Here is a 19223-nt window from a genome sequence, read left to right as displayed (position 1 = left end):
TATACGAGTATTGGCCTAAGGGGGAGTGTTGGGGAACCGATTGTTGGGTGGGAGGGCCACCGAAGCGTGCGCCCCCCTCCACCCTATGAGGAATCGTTCCCTCACAAACGTTAAGTTTTGGGTCTTATCCCTTTGACCCAGTTGAGCCATCTAGTCTATATAAAGGAGTAAGGCTACTCCTTGTACGTACTGTTGAGATCACAAATTAATAAAGAGCTCATGTTCATCTTTACTTCCCGATGTTCATCTACTTTACTGTATTTCGTCATTGTGTGTATGCTCGACTCCTTCGACTACGATCTTACTGTGTAACTTCGGAACCGGCCAGCCGGCAGAGGTTGCACAACAATGAATGCGGAGGCTTTCCCTTTCACCCACCATTTCCTTCTTATGATCGCCCACCGGATTGAATTTAAATCCCTGACAAGATTACGTGAATCGATTGATCTTCGCGGGCTTCGGGCCGGGCTTTTGGCTTTTTGGCTCGTTGGGTGTGCACGTGGGCCCGGCCTTTCTAGGAGTGTGGGGACGCTTCTGGAGTCTGGACCGTGCCTCGTGGACCACGAGGAGGGGAACGGCCGTCCGTGGCCTTGTTGGGATGGCAGGTGGGGCCAGCTTGGCGGTGGGAGAGAGGTGGGAGGGAGCCGTTGGGATGAGGGGTTCGGCGTGGAACGAGTCCATCGTGGCGGCTTACGAGAAAGTGCCTCCCTCGGCGTGTGGCGGGCGGGGCCTACCTGCCAGCCTGATAGGAGGAGGAACGGCTGGGTCCTGCCTGCGCCTAGAGAGCTGTTTCAAGAAATAAAAATAAAATTGGGAGAGCTCTTCTTTCGCAGAATATTGAGAGAAATTCCTCTTTTTTTCTTGCGGTCGTCAGAACAAGTTCTGTTCTTGCTGCTTCATTGGATTGTCAGCGATGTTTTGCTTCTCCAATATACGGAGCGGCACCAGTGGCACGTCATCGATTTGTGTTGATGGGAGAAGATGAATTTTTTTTCGAAGGTCCATTTTTTTTATAACGCTAAACTTGTTTAACCAAGATTGTTGTTCTTTGTTCCTTCGCGTGATAACGAAAGATAATTAAGGTTCACGTAAACCATACGAGTTCGAGCGTAGCGCTAACAAAATTGGAAGAGGCGTGCCACGTTAATGCGTACACGATAATATATGATGCAGTGGGGGGAAAGTGACTCGATCTGGTATGACCCGAGCTGGCTTCCCAGTTGTAACGAATGCGTATTAAGAGGTGCCATTTCCATTACGGGAAATTTTACTTTCCAGATCAAAAGTATATACTCCGGAATCAGATGGCACAACGCAAGTCACCAATCCAACAACCTACTGCCAGTTTACATTCCAAAGAAAAAGACAAAATGCCACGGTGATCTTTAATTTCTTCTTCTTTATCTCACATCATGCATGTAGCCAAGAAAAGCCACACTTGTCTCTCTAACTAGGTGATTCTTGCTACCAAAAGTTCTATATGGACAGCTCGATGTTAGTCACAAATAATAATAATATGATTCAACACAAAAGATACATGAATACTGTAGGACGAAACGATTATATCATTCATAACACCTATGCAACAAAACAATAGAAGTAATTTACATTAAAATATGTGTATTTGCAGATTTTGAAAGATCGACATATATACGTATCATAAATATATATGTGTTTGGTGAAATAATTATATACAACATGAAGACGAAAAAATCCTAGGTATCAAGTATTAAATTTCAAAAGACCACCAAAGTGAATTCTTTTTTTTATATGATGTGGATGGTGATGGGGACAATTTGCATTCTCATGATGTGCATGATGATGTGAACACCTTGCATGTCAAGTTTGCCAACATTAATGAAGATAGCAGGGATAAAGTTTATAGATATTAGGTGAAATATTTATATACAACATGAATGTGAAAAATCCTAGGTAATAAGACCACCAAAATGGATTCGTAGTGGTTTACAACATATGACGCAGATGGTGATGTATACACTTTGCATTCTCATGATATGCATGATGTGGACACTTAACATGCATGTCAAGTTTGCAAACAGTTAGTGAATATAGTGGGCATCAACTTTATAGATGTTCTACAACACATGACGTGAATGGTGATATACACTTTATATTCTCATGATATGCATGATGATGTGGACATTTTGCATGTCAAGATCGCAACATTTAATAAAGATGTGTGAACCAACTTTATAAATGTTATAGATTTATCTCGTCCCTCCAATAATAACTCCATCGTACATACTTATCCGCGACACTTTTAAGTTTTAAGAAGCTTAGAAGGCCGATTGACGTCATGCTATTACAGAAGTCGTGACAACGTACGTACTTTCTCCGTCCAACAAAGAATGTCTCAGACTAAATTTAAATGTATATATACACTAAGTCATGTCTAGATGCATCCAAATTTTGACAAACTTAGACATCTTTTGTTGCACGGAGGTGGTACGTATTATTATCTTTTCACGCCTGCGAAACTCACGCTTTCATCCACGGGGAAATTGACACGAGAACCACTACGTGACGTTGCTTTCCCGTCGGGGGCAGAAACTTAACGATCCCTCTACTACTCGGACAGTGTTGGACCGCCCGGAACTGTATATATAGGCCTACCTTTACAGTGCGGGCCTAATGATCAGCCCGTAGAAAGTTGATACTAGCTCTATGATCTCAATCGTGCGTGACCACAAGATAATACAGCAGTACTTGCGTTACAGGTCATCCGTGTGTTTCTGGTTTTGGTTCCGGCCGTGTGCCGACGTGCTGCCTGTCTACCTGCTTGTGCCTACTACGACGGCTCGTCGTCGAGCGATGGCGTCTTCTGATCGGCTCCAGTTTCGAGGTGCTGCGATGCAAAGCACCATGTGGGCAACTGGGATCAAATGATACACAGACCGGGATCGCTTCCCTTTTCGAAAGAAACAAATGTGGGCAACTGGGAGAGTACTCCAGCTAGTTGGGCTCGTCGGCAGGCTGTAGGGTGCTGCTACGAATCATCCCAGCAGGCAGTTGATGGTGTCACGTGGGACGTTTGTGACGATGTGATCTGCTGTCTGATAAGGCGGCGGAACGGCGGGATCTTGTTGTTGGTTTTCGCTGAGACGGCCGGCGAACCACGTTGACCCTATTTTTGTACTACTACTAGTCGTCTAGCCATGCAATGTTCTGCTACTACACCTAGAGTATTTTTCTTTCTTTCTTAGGCATTAAGCATTTTCTTTCTTGCAAGTTAAGGAACCAGTTGTGAGTTTTCTTCTAGTAGGTCTTGTTGACAGGGGCGTCCCCTCCAAACAATGCAGATTTTTGTACATATGTAAGTTACACTTCCTGTTTCTAATTAATTGACGTCGGCCGTTTTGAAAAAGAAATTCTGTAAATTTCCGAAATAAACCTGCAGTACACGTAATATCAGAACTTTTGTGAAAAATGTGAAACCCCATGTTTCTAAAACTCAAATTACATATTTCTAACACCACACATCACAAAAATAATACAAAGTCTTTATTACAAACAAGTATTTTGAAAATTTCAAAAAAGTCATTTTCAATCTTACATTTCAGCCCTTGGACAATTTCTTAGCAGCCAAGAAATCCTCTTGTGGGCCCAAGTGCATGGATGCCATTTGTCACTTTGTGCCTCCCATTTGGCGCATTCCAGCACACACGTGTGCGCCATGCATCCTTTTTCTCCAACACCTATCATCATGATACATAGTACAATACGCCATATAAATAGGGAGTACTCTTTTTTTCTACTGTGACCTTTTCACCACCTTTCCACCAAACACTTTCCTTCACCTGGCTCCATTGCTGCTGCTTGCTGTTGTGTGCTGCTGCTGTGTATTGAAGGTAAAATATAATGTCACTTTAATTTGCCTTTGCATGCTCTTGAATGAAATTCCTGGCACATTACTGTGGATTAAAATGCATGTCTGAGTAGTACATTAAGTGATTAGAAATAAAACACAATGCTTAAGAAAAAATAATATCCTCACCCTGCTACTGTTTAGAACTAGATCACATAATCACTTTGCTAGATTAATCACTATTTTGTTTGCTCTTGTGTGCATCTGCTTGTTCACTAGAATTTAGCACTTAGATACATGACAGTACATTGTTAGGATATATTTCACCCTAGTTTATCAGCATCTTTTTGTTCTCATGCACATGGTGTTGAGTTACTAAATCAAATCCTCTGCATGTTAACAAGTATTATCTTTTTCAAAAACGAACAGAACATAGTCAGCTCAAGTAAATCAAGCAACACTCACATATTAATTTTTCTTAATTGACCACCTAATACTACAAGCAACCACGAAGAATAGAACTTGCTGTCAAGGAGAGAGAGGGACTTAACTTGTCTGTTAGGAGAACTTAGCAGTAGGCCGCGCACGCCGGACCGCCGGTCCCAACGCCGGCGAGCTGGGGAGGAGGAATTGTAGCCCCAGCTTCACCGTCGCCGGTGACGGCGCCTTGACGCCATCGCACCTCCTTGTTGGTATTGTAGCTCAGCGTGTAGACAACCAGTAGGTGGAGGAGCATCGTGGTAGCAGGGAGACGACGTGGTGGACCTCGCCGGAGCCGAGCTAGACGGCGCCGGCCATGGCAGCCCAAGAACTAGGTTTACAAATTTGGGACGAGTAGATGTCGATTGGTAGAAATTAAGTTGGGGATCTAGTAGAGGAAGGAGAGAGGAACCCGGAGCTGGCCTTGTAGTCGCCAGACATGGCCGGAGCAGGGAGATTGAGCTGGTGGCGGCGTACTGCGCTCGCACGGGAGAGAACGGGGAAAGAGAGGCAGGGAACGAGAGAAAAAAAGGTGGAGGAGGAGAATAGATGCGGTCGGTGAAGTTTGTCTGCGCAATGCTTTATTTTTATTCTTTCTTTTGCCTTCACAAATTGATGACACGCTGGGTGGATTAGTACTACTTGCTGCTGGCTTCTGCTCACACACACACATGTTTATTCCTCTCATCTGTTTGGCTTAGATATAGAATAGGAAAACTAGTGTAAGTTGTTGCACGTATGCTTTTTATTTTTATTTTCCTTTATTACTTTGTTGGTTAGAAACTTTTGTTAAACATGTGTATGAATTAAATATTAGGAGTAGACTCCGGACAAGTAGGATACCCGGACGGTATTTCTGAGTTGACCGGAGCGGTACCAGGCAAGTCGCATCCCTTGAAGATGTCTTCGAAAATTATTTATGAAACTCGGCTTATTTCGAAATTCTTGCATGCCACCCAAAAATAAGATTTATAAATAAATATGTAAGTGGATCCGGTGGATCCACTAGTATGGTCAGTACTAGGTGGGCCGACCCGGACAGGGTTACCACTTAAGTGTAATTCGGTGGGTAGGGAGCTCAGCGTTCGGAGCAACCCGGATAGGGTTGGCGGAAAGTCAGAGCTCTTCTACATAGGGAAACCATATAAGGACAAACCAACTGGCGCTTACTTCAAAAGCGGCGCAGACCGTACTGACCATAGACCTGGAATGGGACAGGCTGAGCCGAACCACGCCAAGTAGATGCCTCTGCCCGGGTGAGAAGGTAACTGTATCCGGGTAGGTGCAGACACCCTAGGGCGGGACCTACCGGTCAGGGGTCTCGACCCGCGGGCCTACGTAAGGCAAGGTGGCGAAGCAGAGGTAGTGTACGGGCTGGTTCTGGTTTTGGTTCCTTGGTCTAGTCATGTGCATATGATTAGTGCGCCGACGAGTATTGACCAAGTGATGCTATGGGCAAAGCAGTACACCTCTGATCAGAGTTAGATGGGATATCACTCCTAGCTTTCGGGTTTGGAAGTGCGTCGTGTGGGTTTTCCTCTAACACAGGATGTAAGATCCCACGTCGATCTGCCGCCAGTAGGTTTTTCAAATAAAATATGGTTTTCAACAAAATACTAAAAGAAATAACTTATTTTCGAATATAATTATTTGTGGTCTGACGGCTTGATGGTCGTCAAGGTTAACTCATGCATAATGATTTCTGGCAACTTGCGGAATACGTATTTTCTTACGTACTCAGCCTTACTTCATATATTGTTTTCAGAACCAATGATCATGGTGAGCCCCGACGAGGTAGAGCCGGTACTTATGATGAGTCCGGTCCTTAATATGAATATGCTGAAGTGGAGTATGAGTATGAGGATGCTGCTGGCGAAGATGATGTTGCGTAGACCACCAGGAGGGTAATTCAAGATGGCCTAATAATGTCTAAATTAGAGGCACCTCTTGCCGTAGTGAGACTTGGAGGCACTTTGAATGTCCTTGTAATAAGACACCGTCTGCAAACGGTGAAGGTTTCTATTGTACATGCTACTGTTTCCCTCCAGTTGATCTTGGCGCAACTCGGTACGTGGCGATTCTTCCGTTACGCTGACGTTGTCAGAGGTAACGGGGCGTCACAAAAAAGTTGGTATCAGAGCGCGCTTGAGGAAACAGACATGTACTTAGGTAGAGACTCTCGGAGCCTTAAGGAAGAATAATTTCCCTTCTCATGTAAATAACTAAAAGTTTTCTCGTCTTGAACTAATTTGACTATTCTTAAAAAAATAAAAAATAAAAAAATAAATCCGACGTCTGTTTTGTAGCAAGTGCACGTCCTGACCGACCTGACCAAAGTAATTAGTAAATAAAATAAGGATTATATATTAGTGCTGGACCAGAACGTATGGCAAACAAATAAACTGAACAAGCATGCGAGATTGAATAGATTTGTGCTGCTTAGAGTATACTGTACTGCATGGTATTGATCGCTTACTACCTAGCTTCAATACTGTACCTTTTTGCATCTCTTAATTGCTTGCTTACGTTTTTGGAGTAGACTGACTAAAAATGTATTAAATAATTAATTGAATTTTTATCTAACCAATGTAGGATGAAGGGTACGGTGCGGGTACGGGTTTTGAGCACGTGGGTTTTGCTCGCTACTTGGTTTAGCTCCTTTACATTTTGTGTATTCGTCTTGCACCGTGCTACACTTTGGTTTAGGACCCTTGTGACGGTGGGTACTTAGTCACTCTGCACCTCCCTCCTGAGGAGGGGCTGGTAGGTGTCGTTCCACCGGTCTACAGTGTTGCACGTTACGACTTCGTGTCGGCACTCCAGGGAGCGGCACGAGATGCTGCTTCGCACGTCTTCCACGCGTACCACGCTGCACTAGCTCGCATTGGCGTGGGAGAGTGGCCCCACTGCCTAGAGGAGTCAGGGAGTTCGTCTACAGCTACACCGCCCACCTTCGTGCCCCCGCAGCTCGTGTCCACCTCCGTGTTGCCTCCACTTCCACCACTTGTCCCCACGTTCGTACCACCACCACCACCTCCGAGTGCTCTTCCTCCTCTGTACCCGACGGTTCCACCCAGTACTTCAGACTTCTTAGCTCCACCCAGGGTACTTAGAGGTTCTTCCTCTCGAGCCGTGTCGCGTCCACCTACACCCTACAGACGCCCACCTTCACCTCAGAGTTCAGTACGAGAGTTGTTGGGCCAGCTTGACACCCTACAGCAGTGTTTCTCCCACCTTGAGCGGGAGAACCGCGACTTGACTGCAGCGTTGAGGGACTACACCCACCCGGGTATGGCCCTCAACCCACTTGTGGTTGAGAGCTCTCCTTCTGTCACTCCAGACCGTGTTGGGTACTCGATTGACCAGCAGTCCCTTGCCACTAACGAGCCGTCCTCAACGCGCAGTCCACATTTAATTGAAGATGTGGAATGCTGATTTATTTCAAAAATTTACAGGGGTTTCTTCGCAAAACAGTCGGCGCCAATTAATTAGGAACGGAGGGAGTAGTACATAACAAGTACATTAGTTGAAATTAGAGATTGAAGGTGCGTACCGTAAATCAAAAATAGTTAAAGAAAGAGATTCATTATGGGCCCAGCTTAATTCTAAACCCACTTAACAATACTGTAAAAGCTAACCCATTCACACTCCATGCCCATTCACCTCACCTGGAAACGACACTCCTGACTCCAGAGAAATCAATCGATCCCCATAACAAGCCTCAGAATGGAAGAACCTATCCGCTCGCGGTGCTGCGGGCGGCGAGCAGCGACGGGCATCGAGCCCCTGCCACAAGGAATTGTTGCACCGGCTTGCAACGTCGCCGGTGAGATTTCCCCCCTTTTTGAATTTTGGTTGAAGCTGATGTCCCGAATTTCCCCCTACCTGTTGATACAAAATTGTTGCCTGTTTCTTATGTAGATTTGTTGAGATATAAAGAGAGATAATGTTGCGCGACTTGAAGTTTTAAATTTGCTTTTTTCGCATATTTTGAATTTTTTATTGTAATTACTATTGTTCATGACTATATATATTAAACTACATGTATTGTAATTATAACGAATTTTGTGTTAAATTTGCAATGTTTGAGCGCCTTTTGTAATATAGGTAAAGCATGACACCCCTAACGTTGAAAATCCTAGATCCGCCGCTGTTTGTTGACACTTCTCCATTCACCCAACAGTCTCTTTGCAAACCAAGTAGATCTATTATGCTCAATTTTTCATGTACACGGATCACTCTCGACGGTTGCCTTTGGCCCCAGTTGCGAACCCGGGCACAACTACGAGCCGATCGCAGTGTTACTTTCTACCTTGCTAGTATGAGATGTTTTATTGTTGTCCTAAGTTATAATAATTAAATTTGTCTTAAGATGTTGGTAGATTTTTCAACAAACATACACAGATAAAACATCTTACAGTTAGAAAGAGAGGTAGTACTAATTAACAGATGTTTGGAAAGGTAGGAGGGGGGGGGGACGATGCCCCTTGACCTCTAACAAATGTTTGGAAAGGTAGGGGGGGGGGGGCGATGCTCCCCCGACCTCGACATAGCTTTGCCAGTGTATATTACCAAATGACGAGGTGGCAAGTTGACCACGACGAAAAGATCGGCTAACTACGGAAAGAGGCGAGGCCCTAACCAATGATAGTGTGTTGGGTTCAAAGTTTGTACTGGACTAAAAAAAGCCGGGCTCCTTGTCGGCTTGCAAGACGACGCATCATGCCTCGTGGCGTCCCTGTGAGAGGTCTATGACGCAGAGGGAGATACTGCAATGGAGTCCGGAGGGCGCTGGTCGGGTGAGAAGACGAAGCGTTCCGGGAGTATTCCGTCACACGGTACCGATGACAATGTTTTTTCATGGCGATCCGCTGTCGCCTAGCTCGGGAGAATTGAGATATGTATGAATTCAATTCTGAATTTCCAGTTTTGGTTTTCTCCGTTTTTTTGGAATTAGCTCACGTACGACTAAACTTGTACGATCTGTGTACAGACACGATGAATCAACGGTGATTAGGAATGTGCTAGTATAATCAGCGGCTGATGTGTATACTCTAATTTATTTAGGGGGTAAAGTTTCTCTTTAGTTTTGTGCCAGGCCTCGGATTGCATATCTCAACATTGGATCGACGACCCATTTATGGCCATCCAACATTTTCCCCTGTGCGTTGGGATGTCCAACATTTGGGTTATTTTCACGTCAAATTTCCCTGAAACGAGCCATTTGTCTCCCAGTCTGCTCTCTCAGTCCCTCGATCTCGTCTTTGACTCTCCCCCATTTCTCCCGAGCGAGGCGATCGAGAGAGCAGCCGGCCATGGAGAACCTGCTGTCCTCGGCCCCGTCCCACGCGACGCTCCCTGACCGCTTCGTCTTCCCGCCCGACCAGCGCCCGCCGGCCTCCACCTGCGCCGTCTCCCTCCCCGTCATCGACCTCTCCCGGGGCCGCGACGAGGTCCGCCGCGCCGTCCTCGACGCCGGCAAGGAGCTCGGCTTCTTCCAGGCAACTCCAAACCCCCCAACAACCCTTCTCTTTCCCTCGGCCGTGAATTAATTCAATCGTCGCTCCTTCCATCGAGATCCTAAGCAACTCGATGCGGTTCATGTAGGTGGTCAACCACGGGGTCCCTGCGGAGGCGATGCGGGCCATGGAGGCGGCGTGCGAGGAGTTCTTCCGGATGCCGGCGGCGGACAAGGCCCCCTTCTACTCCGAGGACACCGGCAAGCCCAGCCGGCTCTTCTCCAGCACCACGTACGAGATCGGCGGCGAGAAGTACTGGCGGGACTGCCTCCGCCTCGCCTGCGGCCACCCCGTCGGCGACACCAAGTTCGCCTGGCCCGACAAGCCCCAAATGCTCCGGTAAATCAACAACCACCGCAACTCAATCAAATAAATGGAACACCCAATTGGTTAAATTTCAGGCTGATCTGACGACTAATTTGGCGGTGCAGGGATGTGGTGGAGAAGTTCGTGGAGCCGACGAGGGCCGTGGGGATGGAGCTGCTGCGGCTGCTGTGCGAGGGCATGGGGCTCCGGCCGGACTACTTCGAGGGGGACCTCACCGCCGGCGACGTGATCATCAACGTGAACCACTACCCGCCGTGCCCGGCCCCAGGGCTCACGCTCGGCCTGCCGCCGCACTGCGACCGGAACCTCATCACGCTCCTCCTCCAGAGCACCGTCCCCGGCCTTCAGGTCGCCTACAAGGGCGACTGGATCAATGTCCAGCCCGTCCCCAACGCCTTCGTCGTCAACTTCGGCCACCTGCTCGAGGCAAAATTCAATAACCATCCATCGATCACCCTCTGTTAATTGTTCATATCTCAGTGGCCGGAGGTTTGATTGATTTGATCGGTTCTGTGAACTTGGTAACGCAGATTGCGACAAACGGATTGCTGAAGAGCATCGAGCACCGGGCGATGACCAACGGCACGGTGGCGCGGACGTCGGTGGCGACGTTCCTCATGCCGCCGGAGGACAGCGTCATCGGACCGGCGGAGGAGCTCCTCGGCGACGGCGACCCGTCGCGCTACCGCACGGTCACGTTCCGCGAGTTCATGCGCGTGTACAAGACCGTCGGCGCACGGAGGGAGAGCGTGGAGAAGGCCTTCAAGATCTGACTACTACCGTGGTTCTTGGTCTCAAATGAAGATCGACCAGCTGCACAGATATTTGGTGGTGGTGTTGTTGTTGTTGGTTTAGCTGATGGAACAATAAGACCTGAACTGTTGATGATGGAAACGCGTACGGACTACAAGTAATTGATCAATTTCAGATGGGAATCACATATGTATGCTTCATTTGCGGCTTGACTCCAGAATGAATATTCTAATCTGTGCTACCCTTCCGTTTCTAAATACTTGTCGTGATTTTAGTGCAAATTTGAATGGTGGTTGATACTAAATTTTTTATCTCCTTTTTCAATATGCTTTTCTTTTTTGTATTCATTTTTTTTCTTGATGGACTCACATGTTGTTTTCTTTCCTGTCTTGCTATCTGTGCAGTACCTGTTACTTTTTCAAGTAACCATTACTTGGTTGTGATATTCATCTCGTTTTCACATTGGTTACTAGTTTCTTAGTACCCGTGTAGTATTACTTGTTGAAGATACCCTTACAGTTCAGTCCGTGCCAGTGTGTTGTATTGATCTACGCGTATCATTTTCCGTGCCAGTGACCATTCCTACTGTACAACAAACGTAGAACAAAATAAACAAAAGGAGATGCAGTCCAGTTCATAAAAAAGAAGAAGAAATGTTTACAGTCACAATCCTCTACAGCCGCAAGGATCATCCTGACAGTTAATCACGCTTTGCACCATAGGTCAGAATAACGCTGACTCAAGTGCTTACCTGCTTTTTGGTAAAAAAAAAAGTGTGTAGCGGTATGATCCTATAAAACAGAAAGGTCGTGCTAATATCTGCAAGGCGCTGCTCGAGGCGCTGGCAGTAAAGTGGCAGTTCGCAGAGCAGCGCAGCAGCGTTTCTGAAAGACTCGTTGGAGGGTTATGGGCTGATTTTTTTTTTTGAAACTAAGTGGTGGGCTGATGGCCCATGTAATTCGACGGAGTCCAGCCCAGCGCGGTTGCTGTTGATCCCATTTCCGCACACCGCCCGTGCTCCATCCTGTCCGTACGCAACACATATATCGGAGTTCATCCTGCACGTTGACTGGCTGGCACCGACCTATGAGGAGTCCGCAGCTCAGAAATTTCCCCAGAAATCTCCCTCTTCCCGTCCGTCCTCTGATCGCCGAAACAAGAGACATCGAAACCCTAATCGCCGTTGCAAGGTAACTAATCCTACCCATCTATTGCTTCTGTCCTGAATCCTACCATCTATTGCTTGTGCATCCTGATCGAACTTGTTTCCGGTGGCCCAATTCCTGTGAATATCTTCAGCAATCAGTTTGTTTCTGCTCAATCAGTAGACGACACATGCCAATTTTTATCGCAAATAAAGATGTTTCCGGTGTCCCAATTCCTGTGAATATATCTTCAGCAATCAGTAGACGACACGCCGATTTTAATCGCAAAAAAAGATGGCATGTCAATTGATCAGTGCTGCTTTGGGGGCAAGATGTCGCCTTGTGGATTCGCAGGATATCCTGTTTGATCTGTTATGTCCCGCCTTCTTGTTGAATTGCCTTGTTTCTTTAGCATGAGATCCTGTGAAGTTTATGCTCCTTTGATCTCCCGGTCTCCCAAATTGTCTTAACATTGTTTTTCCATCTTTCCATTGTCTTAACATTGTTGTCGATGTCTTCAGATGCAGATATTTGTGAAGACCCTCACAGGCAAGACAATTACTCTTGAGGTTGAGTCATCTGACACTATCGATAACGTGAAGGCGAAAATCCAAGATAAGGAGGGCATTCCTCCAGACCAGCAGCGTCTTATCTTCGCCGGGAAGCAGCTCGCCGATGGGCGCACCTTGGCAGACTATAACATTCAGAAAGAGTCCACCCTGCACCTTGTCCTTCGTCTGCGTGGTGGCATGCAGATCATCGTCCAGCACTACGTTTCCATGACGACCATCACTCTGGAGGTTGAGCCTTTATACACAATCGACATCGTCAAGGCGAAGATTCAAGACACGGTGGGCATCCCTGCTGGCGAGCAGCGCCTCATCTTTGCAGGAAGGCAGGTTGAGGACGGGTGCACCCTGGCGGATTGCAGCATCCAGAACGAGTCCACCCTGACACTTATCATCCGCCTCCGCTGACCTTGCCTTGTTTGCTCTTAGCTTTCAGTGATCTGTTGTTTGTTGTAGTCGTTGAAATCTCTTAATTTGTTAGTACTAGTAACTTTGTGTCGATGTGGTGTGAATAAACATGATGCTATGATATCCTAGATGCGTTGTTGCTTAAATCTGTTAATTATAAGTTATGTAAGTTTAGCAAATCATGATCTGTCCGAAACTGGAGTGCGTTCCGGATGCTATGACAGCTGAGGCGCTCGCTCTCAATCCAGGACTGGAATAAGCCTTGCTGAATGGCTGCAATAAGGCAGTGTTCAATAATTCTGATAACATGCAGATTATACAGATCCTAAATGGGGAACAACAAAACTATGGTCCAGGTGCAGCCGTGGTTGATGATTGCCTGCAGTTGGTATCTGAGTTCCCCAAGATCTGTTTTATTGCTCATTGTCCCCGGGAAGCGAATGCCGTAGCTCATGAGCTTGCACAATAAGCAAGGAGATGTCATGCCTCCTCTTGGTTCGACATCCCCCTCCTGCCTCTTTTGGTTATTATAGAAAATATAGCAAGATTTAAAACACTAAGTTAATTTAATCATATCCTGTTTTAAAAAAAATGTGTTCCTATTGTATTTCTTTGGAATTTGTAAATATTGATATACTTTTTAGATAAACCTAGACGAAATTTCTCTAAATTTTCCTGACTAGCTAGGACAAATCTAAATGTACAAGCATTTAAAAACAGATCGAGTATTTCAATAAATCTCACATCTGACCAAACAGTGTAATGTTAGTACTAGATTGCGGTTGATAGGTGACAATAAATTTAAAAATTTCAAAGAACATCATACCAATTTATTAATCTGTTTGCATGCACGCATCCATGCAGTCACTAACCGCACTTCGCTACAAGCGCGTACCACACACATTACATAACTTGCATGCGAGATAAAATTAAACATCGAGTAGTCCTTTTATTCCATTCCAATATCAGAGTCCAAATCCATCGCTTATATAGATTGTCTCTGCGGCTCTGCGATTAAATTAGCTAGAGGCGATCACCTAGCTAGCTAATCTGCTAATGATCAATTCTTCTCCTGGCCGGCCTCTCCATGGAACTGGACACCGCGGCGGCCCTGCTTGATCCAATCGACGAAGGCGTCCATGGTGTTGGTGTCCGAGCGGTAGTGCTTCTGCGTGAACTCGAGGAACTCGCGCCACGTGAAGTCTGGGTACTTCCGGTTGATGGCGCCGCCGTCGACGTCCTCGGCGAGCAGCAGCCCCGGCGGCGGCGAGACGACGCGGTCGAGCGGCGGGTTGAGGAAGAAGGTGAGCGACCGGCGCGCGGCGGCGCCGTTGACGACGGCGCGGTGGAGGCAGCTGGCGTGGCGGCCGTCGACGAGCGCGGCGAAGGTGTCGCCGATGTTGACGACGAAGGCGTCTTCCCGGGGCCTGACGGCGCGCCACTCGCCGCCGACGAATACCTGCAGCCCGCCGACGAGGTCCTGGTGGAGCAGCGTCAGCGACGTCGGGTCGCGGTGGGGCCCCGTGCCCAGCGTCAGGTGCGGCTGCCGGCACGGCGGGTAGTTGTTCAGCCTCATCACGGAGTCCCCGCCCGCGAAAAAGGCCCGCAGCCCGCCCCGGCCCAGGCCCAGGCCCACCGCTAGGAGGTCCGTCACGTCCTGCGCCAGCCGCGTCATCACGTCGCAGTACCCCTGCCACACCTCCCTGCATATACCCATTGCATGCCCCATATTATACACGTGTGATTTTACATCCTACCGTTGGATCTAGATCCAACGCTCCAGAAAAATCTAGCTGAACTGAACGTCACACACGAGACAAAGTGAATTACTGCAGGTGCCTAATACTGACAAATCCACTTCATTAAAACAGGAGACGCTGAAGCAAAGAATCTCTACTACTTATAAAGGCACCAACATGTTCTTTCCAATGTCCACCCACTAAACGAACACACACTACTAATAGCCTCACAATCAAACTCACTAAACACAGATTACTTGCTAACCGTGCGCGTTTAGTGATTAAGTGTTGAGGCTGCAATTCCACCGCAGGAGAATCTTTCAGCCCCCCTCCCCGAACCGTTTTTTTTCTTTTTTTCTGGCCCCAGCCATCCTCCAATGCGGCCTCCTCCTCCCTTCCCCTGCGGCCGCCGCCGCCTCAAACCCCCCGCGGCCTCCTCCTCTTCCCTTCCCCTGTGGCCGGCCTCCTCGTCCTGCGCGCGGAACTCCATAGGATAGGAGTGTAAAGGCTGAACTCCTGCTGTGCCGTTGACGCTGACTCCTCTTGCCCGCGCGGCACCTCCTCCGGCGCCCGCTGCCCTCCCGCGCCGCCGCCAACTCCTGCTTCTAGTGGCGCACCTCCCACCGGCGTCCGCTGCCCTCCCGCGCCGCCGCCGCTGCCATCCCGTCGCCCCCGCACCATCGCACCGCTACTGCTCGGGTTGCCGCGCCGCCACCGGTTCGCTGTCCACGAACCCTCCACCCCTTTCCCACATCCCGATCAAGATGATCCCGAGCTCCAGTCCATGGAGTCCTTTCCCACACCTTTGCAGGTAAACAATTGTAATGTTGCACTCTCACTTAATTTGCAGGTAAACAACAGTGGACACATGATGCAGTCAAGCTGTTCAACGAAATGTAGACAGAGGAGAAACAAGCAAAGAATGTCCAGTTCCTTTTTTTCTTAGCATCAAGTTTATGTTGGTACATCTCATCTTCTTGTGACTCCATTTCTAATAAAGATAGCTGGCATAAATAGAATCTCACAATGGACTGGTTTATGCCGGTCAGTAATCAAGGGGTCATGTTCAATAATTACAAGCTCCTGATTGCTCATTTCCTCTTCTATACTTGGCAATGCGTATGCGGCCAGTTTTGTCTAATGCTTATTGAGTATAGGTTTTGTTTTTCTACGCTTATTGCATTTTTTTAATTTTCCATGAGGTTCTGCCGTGATCTACCTTACCAGTCAGATGGGTGGTAGGTAGAAGTAACTCCTCTCTCTCGACATGGCTCTATATCTTGCTCTCATGTTTGAGGAATCTGCTTAGTCTTTAAACTCTCATTTCATTGTTTCTCTCTTTAGTTATATTCTTATTCTGTTAATCGGGTCAGGAAATTATTGTCTTACGTGCCTTATCTTTTTAGACAGTAGTACTTAAACTGAATTGGTATATGCTAAGAACCCGATTGTTCTCAGTGTCTACATTGAAAAGGTTTACTGTAAGGAAAACAATTTTGTGTTGATGCTTCATGGTGGTGTAGAAGTTAGGACTGTTCTGCTGTGAACATGTACTGGATGGGCTGCCAATCTGTCAATTTCTTGCTTTGAAAGGCTGCTCTTCATATAGGAGTTGAAGAGCTGTGTGGCAACTATAGATTGTTCAGCTGGGATGGTGCTGGCTGCCTTGGGTGTTTATGAAGAGCAGTTGTTTTGGCGCCATCTGAACTCTGAAGGTCGTGATTCTCTTTGGTTGCATGCACTCAATGGAGGGGGATATGGGCCATGGATCAGGGAGGTTTTAGAGAGATTATTGGGGATGATTTGGGATAATTTTATGACCATGTCATTTTGAATTAGTATTACTGTTATGATCACATTTTGCTCTTCTTTTTCTTTTTAGAGAAAGAACCATGCCGCAGTTACCAAGATGGAGAACATGATAAATTTATAATTGTGGACAAATGTTACTGAGTCTATGTATCGGATTTTTTTTCTGCGGGTCATGTGTCAGAATTTTGAATGCCACCTTTATCTTTTTGTGCTATGGTTTTGAAAACTGAACTAAATTAGAACAAATGTTTTAGACCCTCATTTTACATCTTAGTATCAAATTGGTATGATTGACGATGAATCATCGGATTCGAGGATAGACTTGTGTGTTTACTCAAATTATAGTAATCAAGAAACGAGACGCGCGTGCGCGTGCAAGATTACTAGTTAAGAATGACGGCCGTATTGTTTACCCCATTTGGCGGTATTCCTCGCCGAGGACGGAGACGAAGTAGTCGACGACCTTGCTGGCGTTCCCCGGCGCGTCGGAGTAGTTGAAGGACATGGTCTCCTTCCACGGCAGCCGGCTCTCGAACCGCCCCGTGAAGCTCCCGGCGTAGCCGTGGTTCTCCCCGAGGCGCCGCTGCGCGCGCTGCTTCTCGGCGAGCGGCAGCGCGTAGAAGGCGTCCATGCAGCGGTACGCCTCGGCCAGCAGCGACGGGTCGACGCCGTGGTTCACGATCTGGAAGAACCCGTGCCGCTCGCATGCCGCCGCAAAGTGATCTTCGCCGCTGAAATCGCCGGAGCCGGAGAGGAACGCGGCGAGGTCGATGACCGGGATGGAGATCTCCTCCACGGTGGTTGGTGGGGCCTCGTCGGCGGGCCACACGACTGCGGCGGGATCACTGGCTCCCCGCTCAGGATCGTGGCGTCGAACACCAGTGCCATTTCACGGCGAGAGCTGAGGTGTTGCAAGCGTCGTGAGTCGTGACTGAACTGCGAGTTATTCTGGCTTTGGTGCTTTGGTGGCTTGGTGCTGCTTGTTGCGTGCAGATATATATAGGGCCCCGTGATCAAGATAAGGATCATGACGGAGCTGTTTTAATTTGGAAAAGGTTTAGTGTAGGTGATTAACCGTTTCTATTCATGGATGAGTGGATAAGTATATGCGTTGCACCGGAAACATGGTATATGGAAACTACTCGATCCGACCGGTATTACTTGTTTCAAATTGCCTAAATACGGATGTATCTATGTATAAGAAGTGTCTAGATACATGTAATATTTCGATCAGCAATTCCGGCCGGAGGGAGTATATTAATCGCACGTTTCTATTTCTTTATATGTAATTCTCTAGAAATTTCCCTTCTTATTTAATTTACCGCACGGAATCTAGAATCCTCTGATTGCCACATATGATACGAGTTCTTAGTTTTCCCAAGCTGTTTCTCCAAAAGTATTCTGAGTCCTGCACAGTACTTTGTGTCCGGCCGAAGTGTCTCAAATCCTTGTCTTTTCTCTACATACAAGCGACGTACTTTGCAAAAACAGGGCTCATGTGCAACGCTCATCTCGTTCCTTACTCTACCACCAACTTTTTGCAATAAGAGAATTACAATAAAAATACCTTTCTATTGTCTTGACATCATGATTACATCACTCACCAAGAGACGTACGATGCGACGGGGAGAGGAATTTAACCAAGAAGAGATGCATGGGTGAACATTTTGACATTTCAACTAACAGGGATGCATGGGTGAACATATCGCGGGCTGTGCAGTCGCAGCTCTAACAAAACAAGAACAATTGCTCAATTCAAGGACTCACAACCTCCGAGTATTCACGTCCACAGAATTCTCATCACAAAAATAATACAGAGCGGTATTAATTACTCCCTCCGTTTCATAATTCTTGTCGAAATATTACATGTATGTAGACGCTTTTTAGGAATAGATACATCCATTTTTTGGCAAATTTGAGACAAGAATTATGAAATGGAGGGAGTAGATTCCAATGGCAAGTTTTTTTTTGACGAAAATGCAGCAGCGCTGCTTTTCATTAATTAAGACGAAGCGAAAAAAAAGTTATTTACAGAGCCAAGAAGAAGAACAAGGAGCGAACAAACAGACAAGCGGACAAACTGAAGAAGGCGAATTTCAGGAGAGCAAACCCTATGAAACCAACAATTCTCAATCATCTAGAAGGAAACGACTGTCTTGCATCCTGCATGCTTCCAGGACACGAGCTCATCAAAGGCAAAATCACAAAGCTTGGCCACGGAGAGGTGCTTGGAGTGAAAGACCCTCTGATTGCGCTCTGACCAGAGGTGCCACCACCCCACCATGACAACGGCCCCAAGCCTCTCTTTAAGCACGGCGGAGGAGCATCGCCGAGCCTCGTCGAACCCCCACTCAAACAGAGACTTATTAGAGAGGTGAGGCATGGAAAGAACCTGAACATTGACCTGGCGCAGGAGCCGAACCCAGAAACGAGAAGTGAAGGAACATGTGACAAACAGATGGGTGGCAGTTTCCGGCAAAGTCCGGCATAGCTGGCAGATAGGATTAGCAAGAATACCCTTTAAAGTCAGCCGATCCGCAGTGAGGCATCTTTGAAGAGCGACCGTCCAAGAGAAGAACTTGACTTTGGCGGGAATCTGAATTTTTCAAATAAGCGCAGCCTCCATAGAATAGGCTCTTCCAATG

At 47.2% G+C, this 19223-nt stretch overlaps 2 protein-coding genes and 1 pseudogene across 2 annotated transcripts; 2 read left to right on the top strand and 1 right to left on the bottom strand.

Moving 5' to 3' along the window:
• The first annotated feature begins 9471 nt into the window (after positions 1-9471).
• Positions 9472-11192, top strand: LOC100823703 (2'-deoxymugineic-acid 2'-dioxygenase). Its single transcript, XM_003557483.4, has 4 exons — positions 9472-9807; positions 9914-10164; positions 10257-10578; positions 10683-11192. The coding sequence occupies exons 1-4, from the start codon at positions 9622-9624 to the stop codon at positions 10923-10925; spliced, it is 1002 nt and encodes a 333-aa protein (XP_003557531.1). The 5' UTR covers positions 9472-9621; the 3' UTR covers positions 10926-11192.
• A 770-nt stretch (positions 11193-11962) lies between these two features.
• LOC100823094 (ubiquitin) lies at positions 11963-13155 on the top strand. Its single transcript, XM_003557481.4, has 2 exons — positions 11963-12095; positions 12572-13155. Exon 2 carries the CDS (start codon positions 12572-12574, stop codon positions 13025-13027), a length of 456 nt encoding a protein of 151 aa, XP_003557529.1. The 5' UTR covers positions 11963-12095; the 3' UTR covers positions 13028-13155.
• A 932-nt stretch (positions 13156-14087) lies between these two features.
• LOC100822185 lies at positions 14088-17466 on the bottom strand (annotated as a pseudogene).
• Between the last annotated feature and the right edge of the window lie 1757 nt (positions 17467-19223).

This window comes from Brachypodium distachyon, chromosome 1 (genome assembly GCF_000005505.3).
Source record: "Brachypodium distachyon strain Bd21 chromosome 1, Brachypodium_distachyon_v3.0, whole genome shotgun sequence".
NCBI lineage: Eukaryota > Viridiplantae > Streptophyta > Magnoliopsida > Poales > Poaceae > Brachypodium > Brachypodium distachyon.
Note: the sequence above shows the minus strand (reverse complement) of the source record. Positions and strands in the feature narration are given on the sequence as shown.